Genomic DNA, 22,805 nt, shown 5'->3' with positions numbered 1-22,805 from the left:
AGCAAAAATGCCCTTTTAGAGATTTCCCAACACCAACTGGAAATAGAGAGAGAGAGAGAGAGAGAGAGAGAGAGTGTGTGTGTGTGTGTGTGTGTGTAAGGGGTGCAGTAGCATTTCTGGTTCAGAATGGCTGGAAATTGCTGAAATGGCCAGAGGACATTTCAAAGTCAAAAAGGGGGGATGGGCAAAGGGAGATGCTCAGACGTTCCCCTGTTCTTGTTGCTCTGTCCCCTCCCTGCACACAAGAGGCCCATGCTCGGCCCTGTGGGGAGATGGGGCTGGATGGAGGCATCCCAAGGAGACGCTCCCTAGGCTCTCGGAGGGTGTCTCCAGGTTCTCGGAGTCCACTCCCTCCCTTCCCACTGCTCACACTTCCCTCCACCCAGACCTCGCCCCCCTCATAGGACCTCACCCAACAGAAGCAATCAAGCCCCAGTTCGTTCAGTCAACACTGCAATGCCTGGCCCAGCACACTGGGCTTCTTTGGTTAACACGAAGACTTTATTCTTGTTTCTTTTTTATTTTTTTAAAGATTTTATTTATTTATTAGATAGAGATCACAAGTAGGCAGAGAAGCAGGCAGAGAGAGAGGGAAGGAAGCAGGCCCCCTGCTGAGCAGAGAGCCCGATGCGGGGCTCCATCTCAGAACCCTGGGATCATGACCTGAGCTTAAGGCAGAGGCTTTAACCCACTGAGCCACCCAGGCGCCCCGACTTTATTCTTGTTTCTTAACTTAGTTGGCACACTTTAAAACTAGGAGACTTTATATAAAAACTGGATTTTCAGTTTTTCCTTAAAAATCAGAAGCTCAAGCACCCAAGCCCATACTGGTATCCCCTGCCACTGTTAAAATAAACTTTGACACTAATACAACCTTCCCCAAATAAGAGAGTGTGGGTAGCTTCCTCTCCCTAACCTGATTGACGTCTCACTTACATTACATATCTTCCTCCTGATTCCTGTCAGTGCAAGGCTCTCCCCACCTTGTGAGGCAGATGTGGGGCTGTTGATGGGAAGAGATGGGCCAGCTCAGGTGATTCCCCTCCCACAAGAGCCACTGAACTGTCCTGGGGCCAAGGAAATGAATAAAGAGTCAAGAGATGTGGAATCTGTTAGCTGTGTGATCACGGGCAAGCCACTCTACCTCTTGAGATTAAAAAAAAAAAAAAGAATCTTAGAAAGAGATGAGCTAAACAATCTATGTGTTCCATTCCATCCCTAAAAGTCACTGGTCTTATAGTTCAGGTACACAGACACTCCCACGTGAGTGCACTTGTGTGAGTGTGAGGACAAGCACCGCACACTCCCTGCCCCCCACGGTTATTGATAATGTAATCATAACCAGGATAATTTCAAGCCAATTGTAAAAATTTAAAATGTCAGTTAACAAATAATTCTTTCTTTCTTTTTTTTTTTCTTTTTTAAAGATTTATTTATTTGACAGAGAGAGACACAGCAAGAGAGGGAACCCAAGCAAGGGGAGTGGGAGAGGGAAAAGCAGGCTTCCCGTCAAGCAGGGAGCTCAATGCAGGGCTCTATCCCACAACCCTGGGATCATGACCTGAGCCAAAGGCAGATGCTTAATGACTGAGCCATCCAGTTGTCCCAATAAAGAATTCTTTAATGACCTACGTCTTTGTGACCGTCTATGAATTTTCAATCCTTCTTCCCCTTGTTCTTCTGAAAAAACGCTGAGACTTCCCTTTTATTCACATGTTTATCTCATTTCTTTTAAATTCATATTGCTGGTCGTGCCTACCTGTGAGTAAAAAGATCCTCTCTCCTCTGAGGATCACTGAGCAAATTCTGGAAAGTCTGAGGTATATTCATGTATAAAAAATGTGTAAAGAAGCCAGGATTGGGGTTTTCTGCTCCTGGCTGAGGGCAGTTTCCTCCCATCTTCCTATTTTGTATTTCTTACAAGTCTTGTTTTTATATCTAATAAGCGGTTGATGTCCAGAATACATAGGGACTCCTACAACTCTACAAAAACAACAAAACCCCCTGATTTTTACAAGTGCAGAGGACTTGAATATACATTTCTTCAAAGAAGGTTTGCAAAGAAGGAAGAAGAAGGGGAAGATGAAGGAGGAGGAGGAAGAGGAGGAGGAAGAGGAGGAGGAGGAGGAGGAGGAAGAGGAGGAAGAGGAGGAGGAGGAGGAGGAGGAGGAGGAAGAGGAGGAAGAGGAGGAGGAGGAGGAGAAATACAAATGTACAGTAAGCACATGAAAAGTTGCCAATGATTAGGGAAATGCAAATTAAAACTGCAAGGAGATATCACCTCGCACCCATTGGAATGGCTACTATAAAGGGGGAAAAAGTGGAAAAGAAGCAGAAAATAGCAAATGTTGGCAAGGATGTAGAGAAAACGGAGCCTTTGTGCACTGTTGGTGAGGTTGTAAAATGGTGCAGCCACTGTGGAAAAACAGCATGGCAGCTCTTCACATAGAGCCATATAACCCAGCGATTCTACTTCTGGGTATATACTCCAAGGAACTGAAACTCAGAGACGTTTGTACACACCTATTCCTAGCAGCATTTTCCCTGATAGCTAAAAGGTAGAGGAAACATCCATCCATTGAAGGATGAATGGATAGACAAAATGTTGTAAATACATACTGCACAAAATGTTGTAAGGAATATTATTCAGTCTCAAAAAGAAAATAAATTCTTATGTCAGAATTAAGTGTGTACTTCATTAAAATTATTTTTTTTTAAAGCAAAGAAATGCTAACACATGCTACAGCAAGAGGAACCTTGAAGACTATACTTAGTGAGCTTAGCCCGTCCCGAGTAGACCAGTCTTGTTATGATTCTGCTCAGATAAGGCGCCTAAAGTAGTCAAAATCATAGAGCCCGAGTGGACTGGTGGTTGCCGGGAGCAGACCATGGTAGGGGAGGATGAAGAATTGCTGTTAATGTCTGCAGAGTTTCAGTTTTATGGGATGAAAGAGTTCTGTGGAGGGATGGGGGTGAATAGGCTTAAAACGGTGAGGATGGTAACATTTGTTATGTGCGTTTTACCGCTGTAATAACTTTTTAGAGTCACCTGGGTGGCTCAGTCGGTTCAGTGTTTGACTTAACGATCAGGTTATGATCTTAGGGTCGTTGTGAGTAAGGATAGCTGGAAGGCAGGCAGGCAGGCAGGGAAATGCCCCCCTCCCCAAGAGGAAACCACCCTTAAAAGGATTTTACACCACCCTGGAAGGAGCCCTCCGCCCTTTCCCATTGGGTGACAGGGTTCATCAGATAAAAACAGTCCGCCAACAAGCCCATAGAAACCCTAGACTTCGAAACTCCAGTGATAACCCTCCGGGGTCCCTTCCCGCCTCGGGAGCTTTGTGCTATCACTTTTCTATCGCTCAGTAAACCTTGCTTTGCTGCCCACCACTCTGTCTGGTCTATCTCTCCATTCTTCCAAGGACTGTGGAAACCGACGGAGGAAAGAATCTTGTAACACTGGGATCCAGCTCAGGGCTCTGTGCTGTGCTGCCTTGAGCTCTGTGCTCAGTGGTTTGTCCCTCTGCCCCTTCCCTTGCTGATACTCTCCCTCTCTCTCTCTTTCAAATAAATACATAAAATCCTTCTAAAAATAAACAAAACTTTGTAAATAATGATATTAAATATCAATTTAGCTTACTAGTTTTTAAAAAGTATCAAGTAAACCAAAAATTGTAAGACAGATAAAATCTAGATATGATCGCAAATAGGAGAGGCAGTCAGAATACTTTAAAACAGAGCAATTCAAGTTCACAGTCTCTGCCTGGTGTGCCACAGAGTGCCTGAGACCTCCAGATGAGCTAGACAAGGAAGGAAGAGCATGAGGTAACAGTTCTGGTGTAGCAACACAATGGGGAATATGCAATCACAAAAAGTACACATCAGGGTAGAGGCTGCTGGAAAGCAGCGGGCTTGAGCAATGGAAACTTGAGCAAGGAACAAGGGCCCACAGTGAACTTGGGGCTGAGTGTAAGCAGGCTCTGGAAGCAGCCTGTCCCCAAACAGCCATAGACCCTAGTTGACCAATGGGCTTCTTAGACCCAGGCATGGTTACCAAAAAAGGGAAAATTCCATTCATTCCCATACCTCCTTCATTCCGCCCTGTACCTGTATCCCTCCCCACCACTTCATGGCAGACCATCTGTCCCTGGCTGTCCTGCCCGCTGCTCCCTTGCAGTGTAGTCAATAAACTTCAATCTCCTTTGTTCTGCCTCCCGTGAATTCTCTCACCAGCGGCACCACCATCCCCAACCAGCAGGGACACCCCCCATTCAAGCCTCTATAACATCACGGAGAAATACTGCGGACATGTTTTGAGAAAACAGCAAAATACAAAATTGAAAGGTAAAAGTGAAGTGTAAAATCGTGTGCGTGCACAGACAAGGATGAGATGGGGAAACGCAAGAACAAAATTAGTTTCTTTGTTAAGTGGATTTATATTTTTCTGCTTTGAAATACATTTTTTAGGGACGCCTGGGTGGCTCAGTTGGTTGGGCAGCTGCCTTCGGCTCAAGTCATGATCCCAGCGTCCTGGGATCGAGTCCCACATCGGGCTCCCTGCTCCACAGGGAGCCTGCTTCTCCCTCAGCCTCTGCCTGCCATTCTGTCTGCCTGTGCTCACTCTCTCCCTCTCTCTCTGAAGAATAAATAAAATCTTAAAAAAAAAAAAAAGAAATACATTTTTTTATTACAATAATATTTATACAACAAACATGAAGATAAATTAGAGTGGAATGAAACAGAAATCCCAAAGTGTCCCTCTCAGAGATGGTATTGCTCCAAAAGGTACCAGAACACAATGTCTTACAGAAGAAATAACTTTATTTGGAGCCTTAGCTACAACTAACAGACAGAAACAGCGGACAAGAACAGCCACATCTTTAACCCTCAGTAAAAGGTCCTTCACAGCCACAACACGTCATGCTGTCCCACTCTGGCTGCTCTAGGCACATTCCCCATGCACTGCCTGGTCCTAGAGATCTCTGTGTTTATGACTTTTCTGAAAAAGCTGCAAGCACTTGGGAATGGCAGCCTTTGCCATGCCTAGCACAGTGCTGGGTTACCACTTAAGTTTCTTGTCAGATGAAGGCTAATTAATGCAGCCTGCTGGGTTAGACCCTGATGATCTATTACTTTTTGCCTATTAATATATCAAATAATGTTGACATGTCTAAGTACATCCCAGAGGCATGCCTAAGGAAGCAAGCGTGTAATAGTTCCCCAGCGCTACAGGAGCTCGCAAGGCACAAGCTGGAGCTCCATGTCTGATGATAAGCAGTGGAAACTGGAGGTACTAGAGTACTCTGTTCTACTGTGGTTTGATGTTGATTACATGGTTGATTTCATGGTCATTCATGCTCCTGGAAGTCAGACGTATCCAGAAAAGAGAAGCCTGTGGATGCTGCCAACTCTGGGCTCCAGGATTATAAAACATCTTTAGGCACTCCCCTGTGCTACAAAGGAGGGCATTTAGCCTCCTGATTTGCAATAAAGTCCTCTTTCTCCATCTAGCCATCAGCTTCAGTAAATGGGGGACTTGGACAGAAACCTTTACGTCCCTTTCCTGATGGTCGGAGCATGGAACAAATACAGCATCTGTAAGGTTCAAAAGCTAAAAGGAAAATACATCCTTAAGACTTTCCCGTGTTCCCCAGCAGCGGCTGCAGAAAGAGCCCCGCGGTTCCAAACACACAGACAATTATAAATACCCAAAGAAAGACCCTGTCCACCACCATGGCTACATATTTCCAGTCGTCTTCTACCTGAAAGGCAAACAAAAAGTTGAAACAATTAAAAAATATATATGGAAACCTTAGGAAATGCACTCATAAATAAACTGCTTCTTTTTCAAAGAAAACTTCCCTGGCAATATTTAAAGCAAATATTAGTTTTATCCTGGTTAAGCCATGTTGCCTATAGAGTTCACAGAACTTTTGTCCAAAGAGCGTGGGTATGCAAACCCTTCCACGCCTCATGCGGATGGTAACAGAGTTAGCAGGACGCACGGGGCACAGAAGACTTTTCCTGCAAAAAAAGCACTCCCGAGATAGCTCAACCTTTGCCATTGGCACTGAATATTCTGAGTTGTTGGCAAGTCTGGGAACCAGGTTGGAGGCAGGGAGTGCAGGACATGAGGAAGGATGAAGGGCCCCCTTCTCAGGCATAGGCAGCCCTCCAGCCCGCAAGAAATGCTGCTGTGGAGAGTTCATTGCATTTCTCATGTCTTTCTGATGAAGGATAGTTGAAGGCAGGCAGGGAACAGCCCCGGCCCGAGCCTCTCCCCAACCCCCCAGCGCCCTAAGAGGAAACCACTACTAAAAGGACTTTACATCACCCTGGAAGGAGCCCTCCATCCTTTCCCCTATGACAGATGCCTGATTGGGTGACAGGCGCAGGGAGGGCTCATCAGATAAAACAGCCCGCCAACAAGCCCATACAAACCCTAGATTAGAAACTCCCAGGGCAATCCTCTGGCGTCCCCTCACTCCCTGGGAGCTTTTATGCTATCACTTTTCTATCTCTCAATAAGCCTTGCTTTGCTGCCCACCACTCTGTCTGGTCTACCTCCTCCTTCTTCAAAGGGGCACAACCAAGAACTGTGGGCACCGAGAGAGGGAAAACATTCTGTAACATTCCAGTTTCTGACCTCCATGTATTACGCCTCCAGCTTACGCCTGAGACCTAGGTCTCGGGTTGTGTCTTGACATCCCTACCTGGTGATGTTTAAATCAACAACTCTTCCCTCCATGTTATGAAGGTGTCACCATGAGAGCACAGTTCTGGGCTCACCTGTCCCAGGATGCATTCCCCACCCCCTGCTTTGTGACCCGCAGTCACGGTACCCTCCTCTGCACCAACAGGATGGACAGACTTCAGGTCTCCAGCCATCCTTTAACTAGGAGATACAGATGCCGGCGGCTGCAGTATGAGGCCAAACCCAGACACCTGGCACAGGTTTTCAGATGCCCTCAGCCGGTCATCCTGATGATGTGGGAAACTGGCATGATTTTCTTGAGCTCTCTCTTTGGAGGATGGGGGAGGTCCTTGCTGCTATAGGTAGATTTTGGGCAACAAAAACAGAATATGTTGCTGCTAAAAATAACCCTGAGGCTCATTCAGTCTGCACCTAAATCACTCTACAGTAGCAATCAGTGGGGCTGGAATTGCAGAGGACTCACTCCCCTCTTCCAGCACGCTCAGACTACAGGCTGATTTGCGAGCAGGTCTCCTCATTCACCCTTCCCTCCGACACCGTTGTTTTTGTTTTTGATTTTTAAAGATTTTATTTATTTATTTGAGAGACAGTGAGAGAGAGACTGTCAGGGAGAAGGTCAGAGGGAGAAGCAGATCCTCGTGGAACGGGGAGCCCGATGCGGGACTCGATCCTGGCATTCCGGGATCATGACCTGAGCCGAAGGCAGTTGCTTAACTAACTGAGCCACCCAGGTGCCCTCTGCCACTGTTTTTAAGAAGCACTTTCATTGGGCACCTGGAGGTGGTTTGAGCAACTGCCTTCGGCTCAGGTCATGATCCTGGAGTCCTAGGATCGAGGCCCACTTCAGGCTCCCTGCTTGTTGGGGAGCCTGCTTCTCCCTACCCTCCCTGCTCTCATGCTGTCTCTCAAATATATAAATAAAATCTTAAAAAAAAAGAAAAAGAAAAAGAAAAACTTTCATTAACCAAGTTTGTCCTGAATGTTTACTTTAACCAGATTTCACTGGAGTTACCATTTGTGGAGGTGGAGGTTTGCCATGAAGCTGTGGTTTACTTCACCCATAACTGTATAATAACCACTTGGTCTTAGAATAATTCTCCTTACCCTCTTGGAAAGAGAACTCACATATTGCTGATCTATAAAATGCCTCTAAGCCTGCTGCAGGTGGACAGACTAGAGAGGCTATGTACCTACCTCCTTTGTTTCATTTTGGTTCTTCATGTTTTCTGCTATGAACTGAACACTATTAATTACATCTTCGACATCAGGTGAGGGCTCTGAACTCTCAGCCATCCATGGTAAAGGTTGATGGCTTAATCTTCTCTTGCCGGTGGCAAGCTCAGTTGACTTCGGACAGCGGCAACATGCCGTAGGAAGTTTGGTCTCTCTGCGATGGTCAAAGTTGACTTTGGTGGACCTACTGGAAATGCCTTTGGAGTTTTTATCAGAACTCATCTCCCTCTTCTTGTCCAGAGGTCTCCTCATCATCAGGATCTGGGGTAACAGCTGGAGGAAAACCATCTTCACCCACTTGGGCATGGTGTGTGTTGTTGGGGTGCGAAAATGTATGTTCAACACGAACACGGTCACCACAATGGACAGGGTGACAAAGATCATGGTGAACAGCAGGTATTCACCCACCAGTGGGATCACGAGAGATGTGGACGGGATGGTTTCCGTGATTACGAGCAAGAACACAGTCAGAGAAAGCAGAACTGAAATACAAAGTGTCACCTTCTCACCACAATCAGAAGGAAGGTAAAAGACCAGCACAGTTAGAAATGAAATAAAGAGACAGGGGATGATCAAATTAATGGTATAAAACATTGGCAATCTTCTAATGTAAAAAGAATAGGTTATATCTGTGTATATCTCCTCACAACAGTTGTATTTTATGTCGTGCTTGTAACCAGAAGCATCAATAATTTCCCATTCACTGTTTTCCCAAAAATCATTCATATCCACTTTAGATCCAATGATTAGAAGATCAATTTCCGCTTTGTCATATGTCCAGGAACCAAATTTCAGAGAACAATTTTGATGATCAAAAGGGAAAAAAGTGATATCCATAGGACAGGAACTCTTGAAAATAGCTGGTGGGGTCCAGGTTATCATGCCATCATATTTAAGGAGAGCTTTTGTCTTGCCTTCAACTTGAAAATCACCAACAGCACTGCAAAGTAAACCAGACACCATTAGTAACACTCCCTTTGCTGTACCAAAGGCAACTTCAGAAAGAGACTACTTCTGTCGGAAGCCCATACTTGTTGTAGAGAACAATGTCTGGCTTCCAGATCTTATCCGCAGGAACACGTAGAGTCTCAATGCCATCATATTCCATTGGGTTCCAGCGCAATTTATAATCATTCCAGATCTAAAGGTAGTAGAAGTCAATTGAATAAAAAATTCTTAGTAACCTTCTTCCAGTGTTAATTCTATATTGGTTTAGCAGGGATTTTGGAAAAAGTATGTTCTAATTTAAAGCGTACATTGGAGGGCACTTAGCTGGCTCAGTCAGTAAAGCATGCAACTCTTGATTTCAAGGTCATGAGGTCAAGCCCCACACAGAGCATGGAGCCTATTTAAAAAACTAAATAAAGAATATGTTGGTTTTTCTTTTTTCCTTCTATTTTTTTTTTTTTTTTTTTTTTTTTTGGGGAGAGACAGATTGAGAGGAAGAGAACAAGCAGGAGGAGGGGCAGAGAAAGAAGCAGACTCGCCACTGAACACGGAACCATTCGAATTCCATCCCAGGACCCTGGGATTATGACCTGAGCCAAAGGCAGACATTTAACCAACTGAGCCATCCAGGCGTCCAAGAATACATTGGTTTCTATCAAAAGTTGAGAGGGTAAATCCGTGTGGAATAGAGGGCTACATAGCTGAGCTGATTTTGACAAATATAACTTAGATAATTAACTATTGATTATTAATTAGCTAGCCAAGTTTAAAAACTCAACTTGTATGTTCCATAGACTATATTCACACTGGAGTAGCAACTCATTTCTAATATTAAAAAGATAGTTCAAGTGTACAATGATGAACTTGTTACAAAGTCTGTGTAAAAGATTAAGACAAGAGGGAAGCATGAGATGGTATAACTGATAAAACCAGCTGGTGCTCTCATACTCAGTTCCTGACTTCCTAGGTCTGGCACAGCAGGACCAAAGGTGGGCAAGCAACTGACTCTGGGGCTCAAGTTACAGATAGAAATAGGATACCTGAGGGCAGAAACCAGAAGGGAGAAGTCTCTATGTCCCAGAGAACTTTATCACTATGTTTCTGCACCTGTGAAGTTTACATCAAGCAGCTGTGACCAGAGCTGAACTTTAGGCTTTGGTGACAGATAATATTTTACGCTCTGTTATAAGTTGGAGATGGAAAGAGGTAATGCTAGCAGAGTTTATCCATTAGACATTGTTAGGCTGGTGCATAAGTAAGACACGTCGAAGGGAAGGACACATACGTGACGTAGCCACAGATTGGTTTCCATGATCTGGTTGACTTCATCCTGGGAAAAAGAAACAGTATTTTTTAGCCTTAAATGTACTTGCTAATACAGGGGGATCTTAGAACAAGAATTACAACAAAGGAGAGCCAAATCTAAGTTATTCATACTAATGGAGGAAGAAAAAAAAAGGACTAAAAAAGCAACTTGTAAAATAACCAGAAATATATTTTCACATCTGGTCCTAACCCTGTTGACTTTGAGAGAAAATGTGGCTTAAAACTGTCTTTCAAATCTGATTTAAGTCTCACCTCTTCTATGAAAACTTTTTTTTTAAGATTTTATTTATTTATTTGAAAGAGTGTGAGAGAGAGCATGAACAGGGGAAAGGGGCAGAGGGAGAGGGAGTAGACCCTCTGCTGAGCAAGGAGGTTGACTCCAGGTTCTATCCCAATCCCAGGAACCCAAGATCATGACTTGAGCTAAAAGCAGAAGCTTAACCAACTGAGCCACCCAAGTGCCCCAGTTGCTAAGTTTGGGGAATGCACTGTGGGCCACTGGGAACACCCAATAGCTTCCAAGCTGTTGTGTTGTAAGGTTGATGAAAGTTCTGGATATGTTTTCTGTGGTTTTCCCACTGAAGGCTGTTAGCTGCTTATGAACACATTATATTTGGGATATTGACCTGAACTGTTTTCTTTCAGATAGCTCCATGACTCTCTTCAGACCATTTAGTTACCAGCTTAAACTATCTCCTCAGAGAAGCCTTCTTTGACCATGCTGTCTAAAACAGATATGTGTGCACACATGTGTAAGTATGTGTCCATCCCTCTCTATTTTTCTTCATGGGATTTATAACTGTTATTGATGTTTTTGTCTCCCCAATTAACCGTTTAGACACATGAAGGTAGGGAATTTTTCCATCCTGTTTACTGCTGCAGTCCTAGCATTTATAGAGCACATAGTAGGTACTCAATAAATATTTGAACAATGAATGATTGAAGCAATCAGCATGGCTTGGAAAAGAATTGGGATGTGTTGCCGCAGAGGGGTAGTCCCAGCTGGAAAACTCCATGGTGAGCTGAGGCTGACATTTCAAGGAGCAATTGGGCTCAGGACTCAGAGCCTAGAGAGTGCTGAGCACAGCTGAGGTTGGGAGGTTTTCAAGGACTGGGGATGAAGATGGTAAAAACGATGAATCAGGTTCTGATACTTATCACCATGTGCAGTACTTCCCCTCCCCTCCCACTGCCCTTCTCTTCCTCCCTTCATGGAATCATAAATCTTTACAAGCTGCAGAGATCAGAAAGGCTTCACAAGGAGCGCTTGGGTGGCTCATCAGTTAAGCAGCTGCCTTAGCTCAGGTCATGATCCTGGGGTCCTGGCATTGGGATCGAGCCCCATGTCCAGCTGCCTGCTCAGAAGGGAGTCTGCTTCTCCCTCTCCTTCTGCTTCTCCCCCTGCTCCTGCTCTCTCTTTAATAAATAAGTAAAATCTTTAAAAATAAAAAAGAAAGAAAAGAAAAAGAAAGGTTTCACAAAAGAGGTGAGACTTAAATCAGATTTGAAAGACAGTTTTAAGCCACATTTTCTCTCAAAGTCAACATAGTTTGAGCTCTCTCTCAAATAAATAAATAAAATCTTTTAAAAAAATAAAAACAACTTACAAACCTTGCTTTAAAAGATACATGGACACCCTCAGAATAAATGAATTCAACTGTGTTTGACAGAGCTGTGGCCAGGACTCAGGCCCCCAATCTGCTCTTTTTCACTGAGCTGCTCTCTAGTTCACTACGGCCCCTGTCAAGCTTCCTTCTTCAAATGGGTTTGTATCAAGTCATGGTAAGCCCCAGGGTTTTAAAAGTTCAACAAAGGAGTTACATTTATGGTTTCCTACTAGCCAGGAAAAGCAAAAACAAAAAAACAAAAAACAAAACCAACCAACCAACCAAACAAACAAACGAAAAAAAGGTTATACTTATCCATTGGCCAAGCAGTCCATGACTTTATAATTACCCAAGCCTAAAGCTGGTGCCTTCTGCTTAAGAAAAGTTCATGTTGTGCCCTATAGATTCCAGCAGAGCCATGTCAATAAATCCACTGGCTTCCAATCAGGAATGGACTAACTATGAAGTCTAGAAAGGTCTCAGTGGTACATGTCATAAGTATCTTCCAAGTACTGCGTCTTCACTGTACACTAGTATACTGTGTTGATAGAACTAGTGTACACTGTGAACTGGTACACTGTGTTCAGATCATTCACATCCATTGGCAATATCATCCTGACAATATCCCCTTCTGCCCCCCAACACGTCCACAAGCTGGTGAGGCACCATGTGGTGTGGACATCATCAGGGGTGTCAGCCAACTTTATGGATCAGAACTTGTTCTGACAAGTCTTGTTTTCCACCCAACTCCAAACCACACCAATGGTCATGGGCACTGCCATCAGTCAGCACAGCTGGAGGAGGCCAGAGACCCACCAGTCCACATTCCTGGGACCATTGCCCTGTATCTCCTTCTTGGGAAAATAAATTAGTTGACACCCAGCCTGCCTCAAAGGATTAGAGTTACAATTTCAAAGTGAGTAGCTTTTGGAGCACCAGAGAATGAGATGAGAAAGGCCAGGTGGACTACACTTTGAAGGCCTTTAAGTTAGTCATTTCAGATATGGGAAGTCATCAAAACACTAGACAGGGGCTTTGTCTTGAATTGCTATTGGGGGGACAGCAGATGTGCTCTTACACTGAAAGATCATCCACCCAGAAAACTTTGTGGCCAGAGTCATTCTGTAGGGCAGCAAAAACACTTCTGGGTAGAGCAGCAAAAGACTTAGGGGGTCTGAGAAGGGAATTGGAGGTTGGGCAGCTTGGCTGTACTGCATCACAGAGTCCCCCCAGGGCTCACCATCACTCAAGGACAATAATGTATGGTGCACAGGGACTTCTGGTACCCCACCTGAGAACAGGTGGCTTCTATAGGAATGGCTACATTAATACCCAACAAAGTAGACTTCAGAAAAAAACAATTACTATAGACAAAGAGGGACATTATATAATGCTAGAAGGGTCAATTCACCAGGAAGACATTATGATCCTAACTGTATACACACCAAAACAACAGTCTTCAGTGACATGAAACAAAAATTGATAAAGCTGAAAGAAGGAACAAACTCCCATTATAGTTGGAGACTTCAACACCACCTCCCTCAGCAACCAATAGAACCACTAGACAGAAAATCAGCAAAAACAGAGATCTGAAGAACATAATCAATCAACAGCCTCTGACTGACATATATAGAACACTTACTCAAAACAGCAGAATACCCATATTTTTCAAGTATTCATGGACTATTAACCAAGATAATAAACCATATTTTTATCATGAGCCATAAAATAAACCTCATAAAATTTAAAAGAATTGAAAATGTACAGTGTGAAAAAAAAGAAAGAAAATGTACAGTGTGTTTTTTACCATAATGGAATCAAACTAGAAATCAATAACAAAAGATAACAAGAAAATCTCTAAACCCACAGGAACTAAACAATACTCTTCTAAATAATCCATGGGTCAAAGAGGATGTCTCAAAGGAGATTTTTAAAAAGATTTTATTTATTTGCTTATTTAAAAGAGAGAGAGAACACGTGCATGCACACGAGCAGGAGGAGGGGAAGGGGGAGAGGAAGAAAGAGAATCGAAAGCAGACTCTGCACTGAGCACAGAGCCCTATGCAGCATTTGATCTTACAACCCTGAAATCATGACTTGAACCGAAATCAAGAGTCAGATGCTTAACTGACTGAGCCATCCAGGTGTCCCGCAAAGAAGATTTTAAAAAATACATAGAACTGAATGAAAATGAAAACACAAAATATCAGAACATGAAGGACATAGCTTTAAAACAGTGCTGAAAATAAAATTATAACATTATATACTTATATTGTAAATAAATAAAGTCCTCAAGTGAATAATCCAAGTTTGTACTTCAAGAAATTAGGGGGGAAAAGCACAAAATGAACCCAAAGCAAGCTTAAGGAAGGAAAAACAAAGACAAGGTTAGAAATTATGGGGCACCTGGCTGGTTCAGTCATTGGAGCATGCAACTCTTGAGATCTTGGAAGTTGTGAGTTTGAGCCCCACATTGGATGTAGAGATTACTTAAATAAAAAATAATAAATTTTTTAAACAGAGTAGATATCAATAAAATTGAAAAGGAAAACAATAAAGAAAAATCAGTGAAATAAAAGCTGATTCTATTGGGAAAATAAACAACAAAATTGACGAACCTGTAACATGATTGGCATAAATAAAAACAAGGACACAACTCACCAACATCAGAAATGAAATAGGAATACTACAGATCCTGTAACCATTAAAAAGAATAGACAATATTATAAACAACTTTATCATACACCCAAAAATTTAAAAGAAGTGGATTAAAACCTCAAGAGCCACAAATTACCTGAATTCAAAGAAGATGAAGTTGACAGTCTGAATAGCCTATAGCCATTTTAAAAAATTGGATTTATAGTTAAAAACTCCTGGAAAAGAAGTCTCTAGATGTAGTAAGTTCCCCTTGAGAATTCCACCAACTATGTAAAGAAGAAGTATTATCAATTCCATATGATCTCTTCCAGAACATAGAAGAAGATGGATCAATTCCAAATATTTTTTATGAAGTATTATCCTGACACAAAACCCAAAGACAGTACAAAAAAAGAAAATTATAGATCAATATCTGTTGTGAACCCATCAATAAAGTAGTAGAAAACTGAATCCAACAATATATAAAAAGTTATACATCATGACTAATGAGATGTAAGAATGGTTCAACATTCAAAAATCAATCAATATAATTTACCATATCAACAAGGTAATGAAGAAAATTGATTTGTGATCATATCAATTGATGCAAACGAAAGCATTTAACAAAAGCTCAACATCAACTCATGATAAAAACTCTCTGAAAACTGGGAATAAAGGAGAACTTCTTCAACTTGATGAAAAGCTCTATAAAATGCTTACAGCTGGGACGCCTGGGTGACTCAGTGGGTTAAAGCCTCTGCCTTCGGCTCACGTCATGATCTCAGGGTCCTGGATTCGAGCCCCACATTGAGGGGTCTCTGCTCAGTGGGGAGCCTGCTGCCTCCTCTCTCTCTGCCTGCCTCTCTGCCTACTTGTGATGTCTATCTGTCAAATAAGTGAATAAAATATTATTAAAAAATGCTTACAGCTATCATTATACTAAACGGTGAAGGACTGAATACCTTCTCTTTAAGATTGAGAACAAGGCAAAGATGTCCACTCTCACCACTCTTATTCAACACAGTACTGTGAATTCTAGTCAATGCAATACAGCAAGAAAAAGGGGGGCGGGGAGGGAAGGACAGATTGAAAAGAAAGAAATAAAATTATCTCTATTTGCATATGACATGGTTGCCTACATAGGAAAATCCATGGAATCTATAAAAATACTGAAACTAAGAAGTGAGTTCAGCAAGATCTCAGGATAACAAGATCAACATACAAAAATCAATTCAATTTCCACATACTAACAATGAACATGAAGAAACCAAAATTAAAAGCACATTATTTTCAATTGCTTCAAATAATACAAAATACCTACATCTACACATAATACTGCATGAATGGGATCTGTATGCTGAAAATTACAAAATGCTATGAAAAAAGAGCCAAATGAATGGAGAACTATCTTGCATTCATGGGTTGGAAGACTCAACAACAGTAAAAATGTCACTTCTCCCTAAATTAATCTATAGATGTAATGTGATTCCTTTCAAAATCCCAGCAGGGTTTTTTGTATATATAGGCAGCTTATTTTAAGACTTAGACCCCAGAATAACTAATATGATTGTGACAAAGGAGAATAAGGTGACATGAATCACTCTGGCCAATATTAAGACTTGCTGAGCGCCTGAGCAGCTTATCTGGTTAATGTCCACCATGGGCTCAGGTCATGATCTCATGGTCCTGGGATCAAGCCCTCCATCAGCCTCCCTGCTCAGTGGGGAGTCTAACTCCCCCTCTCCCTCTGCCCCTTTCCCTGCTCCTGCTCTCTCTCTAATAAATAAATAAAATCTTTAAAAATTAAAAAAAATAGACAATACAACTACAGTAATCAAGATTGGGTGGTAGTGGTGGAAGGTTAGTCACATAGATCAATGGAATGGAACAGAGGACCGTGCAATAGACCCACACAAATACACTCAACTGATTTTTCACAAAGGTGCACAGTCACTCAACGGGGAAAGGGATAGACTTTTCAACAGATGATACTGGAGTACCCACCCCACCCCACCAAAAAGACCAAGCCTCACATTTTATACAAAATTATTTTTTTAAAAACCTCAAAATGGATCACAGTCTTGAATGAGAAACATAAATAAAACTTTAAGAAAAAAAAAAGAAAATCTCTGGGACCTGCAATAAGACAAAGACTTAGGCTTAACACTAAAAGCAAAAAAACATAAAAGGAAAAATTGATAAATTGGACCTCATAAAAATGGAAAAGTTTGAGTGAAAGCCCACATGAAAAAGATGAAAAAAGAAGCTACAAACTAGGGTAAAATATAGCTGACTCTTGAATACACAGGTTTGAACTGTGTAGGTCCATGTAGAATTTTTAGGACATGGTGCTATAAATGTATTTTCTCTTTCTTATGATTTAATAACATTTTATTTTTTCTTCCTTTATTGTAAGAATACAGACTATAACACATGTAACATATAAAATATGTGTTAAACAAGTGTTTATGTAACCAGTAAGGCTTTAGGCCAACACTAGACTATTAGTAGTTAGGTTTTGGAGAAGTCAAAAATTATTTGAAGAATTCTGACTATGGTAGGGGCAGGTGTCCCTAACCCCTGCATTACTCAAAGGTCAACTGTATATGCAAAGCATTTATCTGGCAAAGCATTAGTACCTAGAATATAGCAAGAACTCTCAACACTGAAGAGTTAAAAAAAAAAAAAATCAAACAAGCCAATTAGAAAATGGGCAAAAACCATTTTTGAACAAACATTTCACCAAAGAAGATATACAGAAGATATACAGAAGATATACAGATGGCAAATAAGCACATGAAAAACTGTTCTATATCATTAGTCATTAGGAAAATGCATATTAAAACTACAATGAAAAAAAAAACTACAATGAAATATCATTATATACCTATTAGAATGGCTAAAATTAAAAAAAAAACAGTGATAACACCAAATACTGGTGAAGTTGTGGATAAACTGGATCACTTATTATTGCTGGTAGGAATGTAAAAGGATAGAGCCACTCTGGACAGCATTTTGGCAGTTTCTTAAAAAACTAAACATGCAACTACCATATGACCCAGTAATCGCACACCTGGGGGTTGATCCCAGAGAAATAAAGATTTACATTCACACAAAAACCTAGACCTGAAAGTTCATAGCACTTTTGTGTGTAATAGAATGAAACTGGAATCAACCCAAATGTTCTTCAACCAGTGAAAAGCAAAATGAATTGCAGTGCAAATATACCCATGAAATACTACTCTGTACCAAGAAGAAATGAACTATTGATATAATTATCAACTGGGATGAGTGTCTAGAAAATTATACTGAGTGCAAAAACCGATCCCACAAGATTACATACTATATTATTCCATTTTATATAAGTTTCTCAAAATGACAAAATTCTAGAAATGGAAGACATATTAGTGGTTGCCCCTGGGAAAACTGGGTGAAGTGTACAAGGGATCTTTCTATTATTTCTTACAACTGCATATGAATCTATAATATTATTTCAGTAAATAAAATTCAACTCAAAAAATAAATTTCCCAAGTCTCCCTCACAGCTAGAGGTTGCCCATGAGATAGGAAGCCAAGGATGTTAGTAGGACTTCTAACAAAGCTCCTCAAGGAAGTCACAGATGTCTATTATCATGGTCTGTGTGATTGGCATCCCCTGGATGTTGTACAGTGCCTAACGTGAACAACCGAACACAGTGGTACAGTCACTAACATCATGAATCCACCTGGTATTAACCTTCTAAACTTGTTTTATTAAGGCTGTGCTATTTTTTAAAATCTCTGAGAGCAGCCAAATGCAAATGTCAAAATCTGTATTCTTCTGTCCCCACCCACCATCCTCAGAACAATGTCCTGAAAGAGTATATCAACCAGGAATTTGAAGTGATACTGTGCAGTGAAATAGACTAACTTTAGGTGAAACTTACTTTACAACAATCCCTCCACAGCAAATTATGGCTCCCAGCCCAGTAGGAGGCCAGTAACCAGTACAACACTATTTGGGGGTAGAGAGGACCAGGATAGGTACCAAATAAATATTTTTTAAAGGCATGACTGGGTCCATCTAAGCAAAACAAAACATGTGACTTTTTTTAAAACCAATACGTACCAGTATATACATACTTCCAACTTGGGCCAGAAGCCAGAGGACCAGGCCAGGGTCAGCCTCATCCACTGGGAAGCATGGACTGGAGAAATATCATGGGCCCTGACCTCCTATCTGTAATTAAAGTCTTTCCCCAGTGAACCTTGAGAACCTTGGGAACCACCACTGTTTCCCAAGGGGCAAAGTCCTCATCCATAGGCTGGGACCGATGAAAGGGGCTCCCTTTGCAGTGCACTGCTCTCTCTCTGGAGACTGTTTATCCTCACCCCCTACATCCTGAGCCTGCCTATTCCTGGAATTTGGTCCAAGCCAGCTCAGCCCCGTCCCATGACTTGGGGCTAGAACCCTGCTCTATGTTGTAATATCAGGGCACGCTACCTCCTCTCCTGTCAACTAGGACATGAGGATTATTCAAAAAGAACTGCAGTCCTACTTGCCCTTGAACTCAGGAGCCATAAATTAAAGTAAAAACTACAAATTCCCATCTGTTTTTTTTTTTTCAGGGCTGGATGGAACTCTATATTAAAGAAGGTGATTTATTCTTTCCTTTCTTGCATAATGTAGAAGACTTAGAGCCATTCTTTTTCTATGGAGTGAAAAGAACATGAGCTTTGGAGTCGGGATGGGCTTGATTAAGACCCCAGTTCCACCATGTTATAGTCGTATGACCTTAAGAAGGTTGCTTACCTGAGCTTCCCTCCAGCTGTAAAATGCAGCTGAAAGCAACTAAATGTAGACACAGTGACTGGTGCCTAATAGATGCACAGTGAAGTTAGCTCCCTCTGTATTCTCCCTTCAACCTCCCTTTCCCCTCTTTGTTTCATCAACTGCCTCTAAAAGCACTTCTGGAAAGACACTGCCTTCATGTGAGTAATTACGGCTTCATTGGGAAAGGGTCTTCTTCCCAACCGGAGGGCTTTGAAGACCCAGCATTCATGCAAATGTGTGTTTGTTCATATTTTTAAATTTTCTATATTTACCACATGCAATAACTGGGACAAGGTCGAGAATTGCTTGGCTGCCCCACCCCCACCCCTGGCAGAGTCAGGGTTCCTCTGGGAACCAGTGGTGAACTGGTGGCACTTACCACGTTGGCCAGCTGTGTGATGGCCACTTCAAAATGCACCGTGACGGGATCAGAAACGTTTTCTACAGGCCTGATGAACTGGTTATAATGAGAAAACAGTTTGTGGAAGAGTCTCTCTTCAGAGGCACAGGCGGCAGAACCTGCATGGCCAAGCAGACAGAGGGGTTAGAGAAGCAGAGAGGGTGCTCACAGATGAGGGGTGCTGGCAGCTTCCATCACCAGGTGACACGGGCAGTGGGATGTCTAAGCCGACGGAGCCCTCCCGCCCCTGCATTCTGTCCACCCACACAGACGGCCCCTGGTGCCCATTGTGCCCTGCCTCTCTGAGCCTCAGTTGGTCTCCTCGGCCCTGAAGATGAAAAGAGTAATGCCCAGAACTGGTGTGATATCAAAAAAATATATATATATTGGCAAGAGCACTTTAAAAGTGTAATGCACACGTGTAAAGGGGTAACATGAACTCCAGTTTTTGCTTATGTCACTGAGGATAGCTCATGACCTCTCGGATCTGGTTATTAAGGAAGAGTCCTGCCCTTTCCTGTCAAAATGCTGATCCAACTACCTGTTTCTACAGTCAGTGAGGTGCTTAGCTGGGGAAACCACCAAGCAAACTGAAATAACTAGTGATTTTCTTAAGATCTTAACAAGTGATACTCCTTTTTAAAATCAGCTTTGAATTCAATTATTTCGGAGATTTGTGTAAGTGCAAGGTCTCTGAGGCAAACTTATTTAAATAGTTTTTAAAGAATTCAAAATTAGGAATGCGTGGGTGGCTCAGTCATTAAGTGTCTGCCTTCAACTTAGGTAGTGATCCCAGAGTGCTGGGATCGAGCCCCGCGTTGGGCTCCCTGCTCAGTGGGGAGCCTGCTTCTCTCTCTCCCATTCCCCCTGCTTGTTTTCTGTCAAATAAATAAATAAAATCTTTTAAAAAAAAGAATTCAGGGACACCTGGGTGGCTCAGTTGGTTAAGCGGCTGTCTTCGGCTCAGGTCATGATCCTAGCGTCCTGGGATGGAGTCCCACATTGGGCTCCTTGCTCGGCAGGGAGTCTGCTTCTCCCTCTGCCTCTGCCTGCCTCTCTGTCTGCCTGTGCTCACTCTCGCTCCTCTCTCTCTCTGACAAATAAATAAATAAAATCTTTAAAAAAAATTTTTTTTAAAAAAGAATTCAAAATTAGTTCTTAAATAATAGGATTTTAGTCACTAAATTTTAAGTAGTCTAATGTGTATGTATTTTTCCAAGAATGCATTAAAACTGGGTTACTTGTCTTCATTTGAAATAATCCATTTCATTAATACCCCTCTATATTTTCCCTTATAGAAGCCAAGTTTGACATCTGAAATACTGTTCTACAAATTTCCCAGAGGGATTTACACCTTGAAAGAAAGAAAATTAAAGGGACTGAAAATTTTTTCTGCAAAAATGAACAAAAGGATAGCTGTTGTATCACTAAATAAAGAGAGTCATTTGACAAATGCAGTGGGAAACACTGAAACTCTGGGCTTTCAGCAAGAAAGAACAAATTTAAATGTAAAATAGCACCCTTGCTACCATAATCAATAATGGTAGAAATTTTCTACATGAAACAGACAAGAAACAATTCACTCCATTACCCCATTATCCATTCCCCCTCCCCCCCCCAGACCCTGTAGAGAAGCCTTCATGAGTCTTGAAGAGCAAGCAAGCTCCAGCAAAGCCACCAGCACGTGGAAATGTGGTTTTCTTTAGCAGAATAGCAGCTATTTCCAAGGCTTAACTTTTAAAATGAATAATCTTACTCTTAGGACTCATTTCCAGCACAGTACTATGACATGCTTCCCAAAAAAATGATGATGACCTTCGAAATGGAAGGGTTCATGGACTAAGTCATAGTATCAGCTAACAAATCACAGTTTTAAAAATATATATTAAATACAAATACAAATAAATCAGTCAAATATACCTATAGCAGAGATGGATAGAAAGCTGCATCATTATTATCACCATATTTTTAGTGGGACAATAAATAAGGTATGGTTTACAATGCTTCATTGTCCTCCCCACCCCAGCCCCTAAACCTCACGTTACATGTTAAACCTACCCAGTAAGAAATAGATTAATTAGCAGTTATAACTGTAGTCCTTCCTCTGCAGCCCCTGTACATGTTCGCTCATAAAATATCTCATCTCTGCTCCGTCAAGCACAGCTAGAAAAGAAGAGCAAAGGCATGTAGCTGAAAAGAGAATATGAGATAAAGCAGAAATAAAACCTACCTTTCAAGCAAGGCACGAAGACACAGAACCAGAGACACAAACCAAAGGGAAGAGGTACCTGTCCCTGGCTGGTCAGCATGATTAAAACACACTTTGATTTCTTTTTCTAGTCAAAGGATTGTGGAAAACAGAGAGCTATCAGACAGCCACACGCATCAGACCTTTAAATCATCAGAGTCCCACTGCAATCCACGTGTGTCTTCTGTGAAATAAAAACATTCCCAAATGCAACACGGATGTTCCCAGGATCAGAGCCTAAGGCCAACAAAAGGGCAAATAAAAAGGATTCAACCAGATGTCAGATGAGTCATCACTTTCCTGTCACCCCAGATCCCTTTTCGTGCAAGAACAGTGAAGAGCAGCAGTGAGGGAATGCCGGGCAGGCAGGACCGAGGGAGGACGGGAACACTGTCAGGCTTCGAGCTTTTCGTTGCACAGTCTGGGCAGTCATCCTTGGGGATGGGGGGAAGAAACACCCTTTGACTGAGCCCCAAGTCCAGGGAAAGCAGGTGCTGGGTCCCAGACAGTGTGTCCTGATTCACTGAGTTCTCTGGTTAATCAAGGCTTAGACTTGTTATTAGAAAACTTTCTAAAATAGAAGTTTCCTTTCCTGTGTTAATACGTGCGGCTTCGAGCAGTGCTCACCTGGTTTCGTCTGACTCCAGGGCTTCTGGTGTCTTGTCTTTCTGCGCTCAGCAATCACCATCCAGGACCAGAGATTAGGTGTCTGAGAACCAGAGGGATAAGTACTGAACATGGGATGCCACCCGGACAGCCCTATGCTTATTGAAACATCCTTGCCATCCACTGGCTTTGTCACAAGTTTCTTTTTGCCCCTAGTAGTGTCGATAGGGCTTCTGATGAACTGGGCCTTCTGGTCAGATTTTGGTGTTGGT

At 42.1% G+C, this 22,805-nt stretch overlaps 1 protein-coding gene across 1 annotated transcript; it reads right to left on the bottom strand.

Moving 5' to 3' along the window:
* Positions 1–4,686: 4,686 nt before the first annotated feature.
* On the bottom strand, positions 4,687–22,266 carry CHRNA6 (cholinergic receptor nicotinic alpha 6 subunit). Its single transcript, XM_032329334.1, has 6 exons — positions 21,910–22,266; positions 19,659–19,798; positions 10,182–10,226; positions 8,980–9,089; positions 7,910–8,888; positions 4,687–5,762 (listed from the first exon to the last, which is right to left on the bottom strand). The coding sequence occupies exons 1-6, from the start codon at positions 21,986–21,988 to the stop codon at positions 5,631–5,633; spliced, it is 1,485 nt and encodes a 494-aa protein (XP_032185225.1). The 5' UTR covers positions 21,989–22,266; the 3' UTR covers positions 4,687–5,630.
* Positions 22,267–22,805: the final 539 nt, after the last annotated feature.

The sequence above is a fragment of the Mustela erminea genome, chromosome 21 (assembly GCF_009829155.1).
Source record: "Mustela erminea isolate mMusErm1 chromosome 21, mMusErm1.Pri, whole genome shotgun sequence".
Taxonomy (NCBI): domain Eukaryota; kingdom Metazoa; phylum Chordata; class Mammalia; order Carnivora; family Mustelidae; genus Mustela; species Mustela erminea.
This window is presented reverse-complemented; position numbering and strand designations above follow the sequence as displayed.

Coding starts and splice junctions, on each gene's coding strand:
- CHRNA6 (XM_032329334.1), bottom strand. CDS start 21,988: ATGCTGACCAGCCAGGGACAGGTACCTCTTCCCTTTGGTTTGTGTCTC. Junction 19,799..21,909: donor CTTCGTGCCTTGCTTGAAAG/GTAGGTTTTATT, acceptor TTGGCCATGCAG/GTTCTGCCGCCTGTGCCTCT. Junction 5,763..7,909: donor ACCAAAATGAAACAAAGGAG/GTAGGTACATAG, acceptor TTTGCCTTTCAG/GTAGAAGACGACTGGAAATA.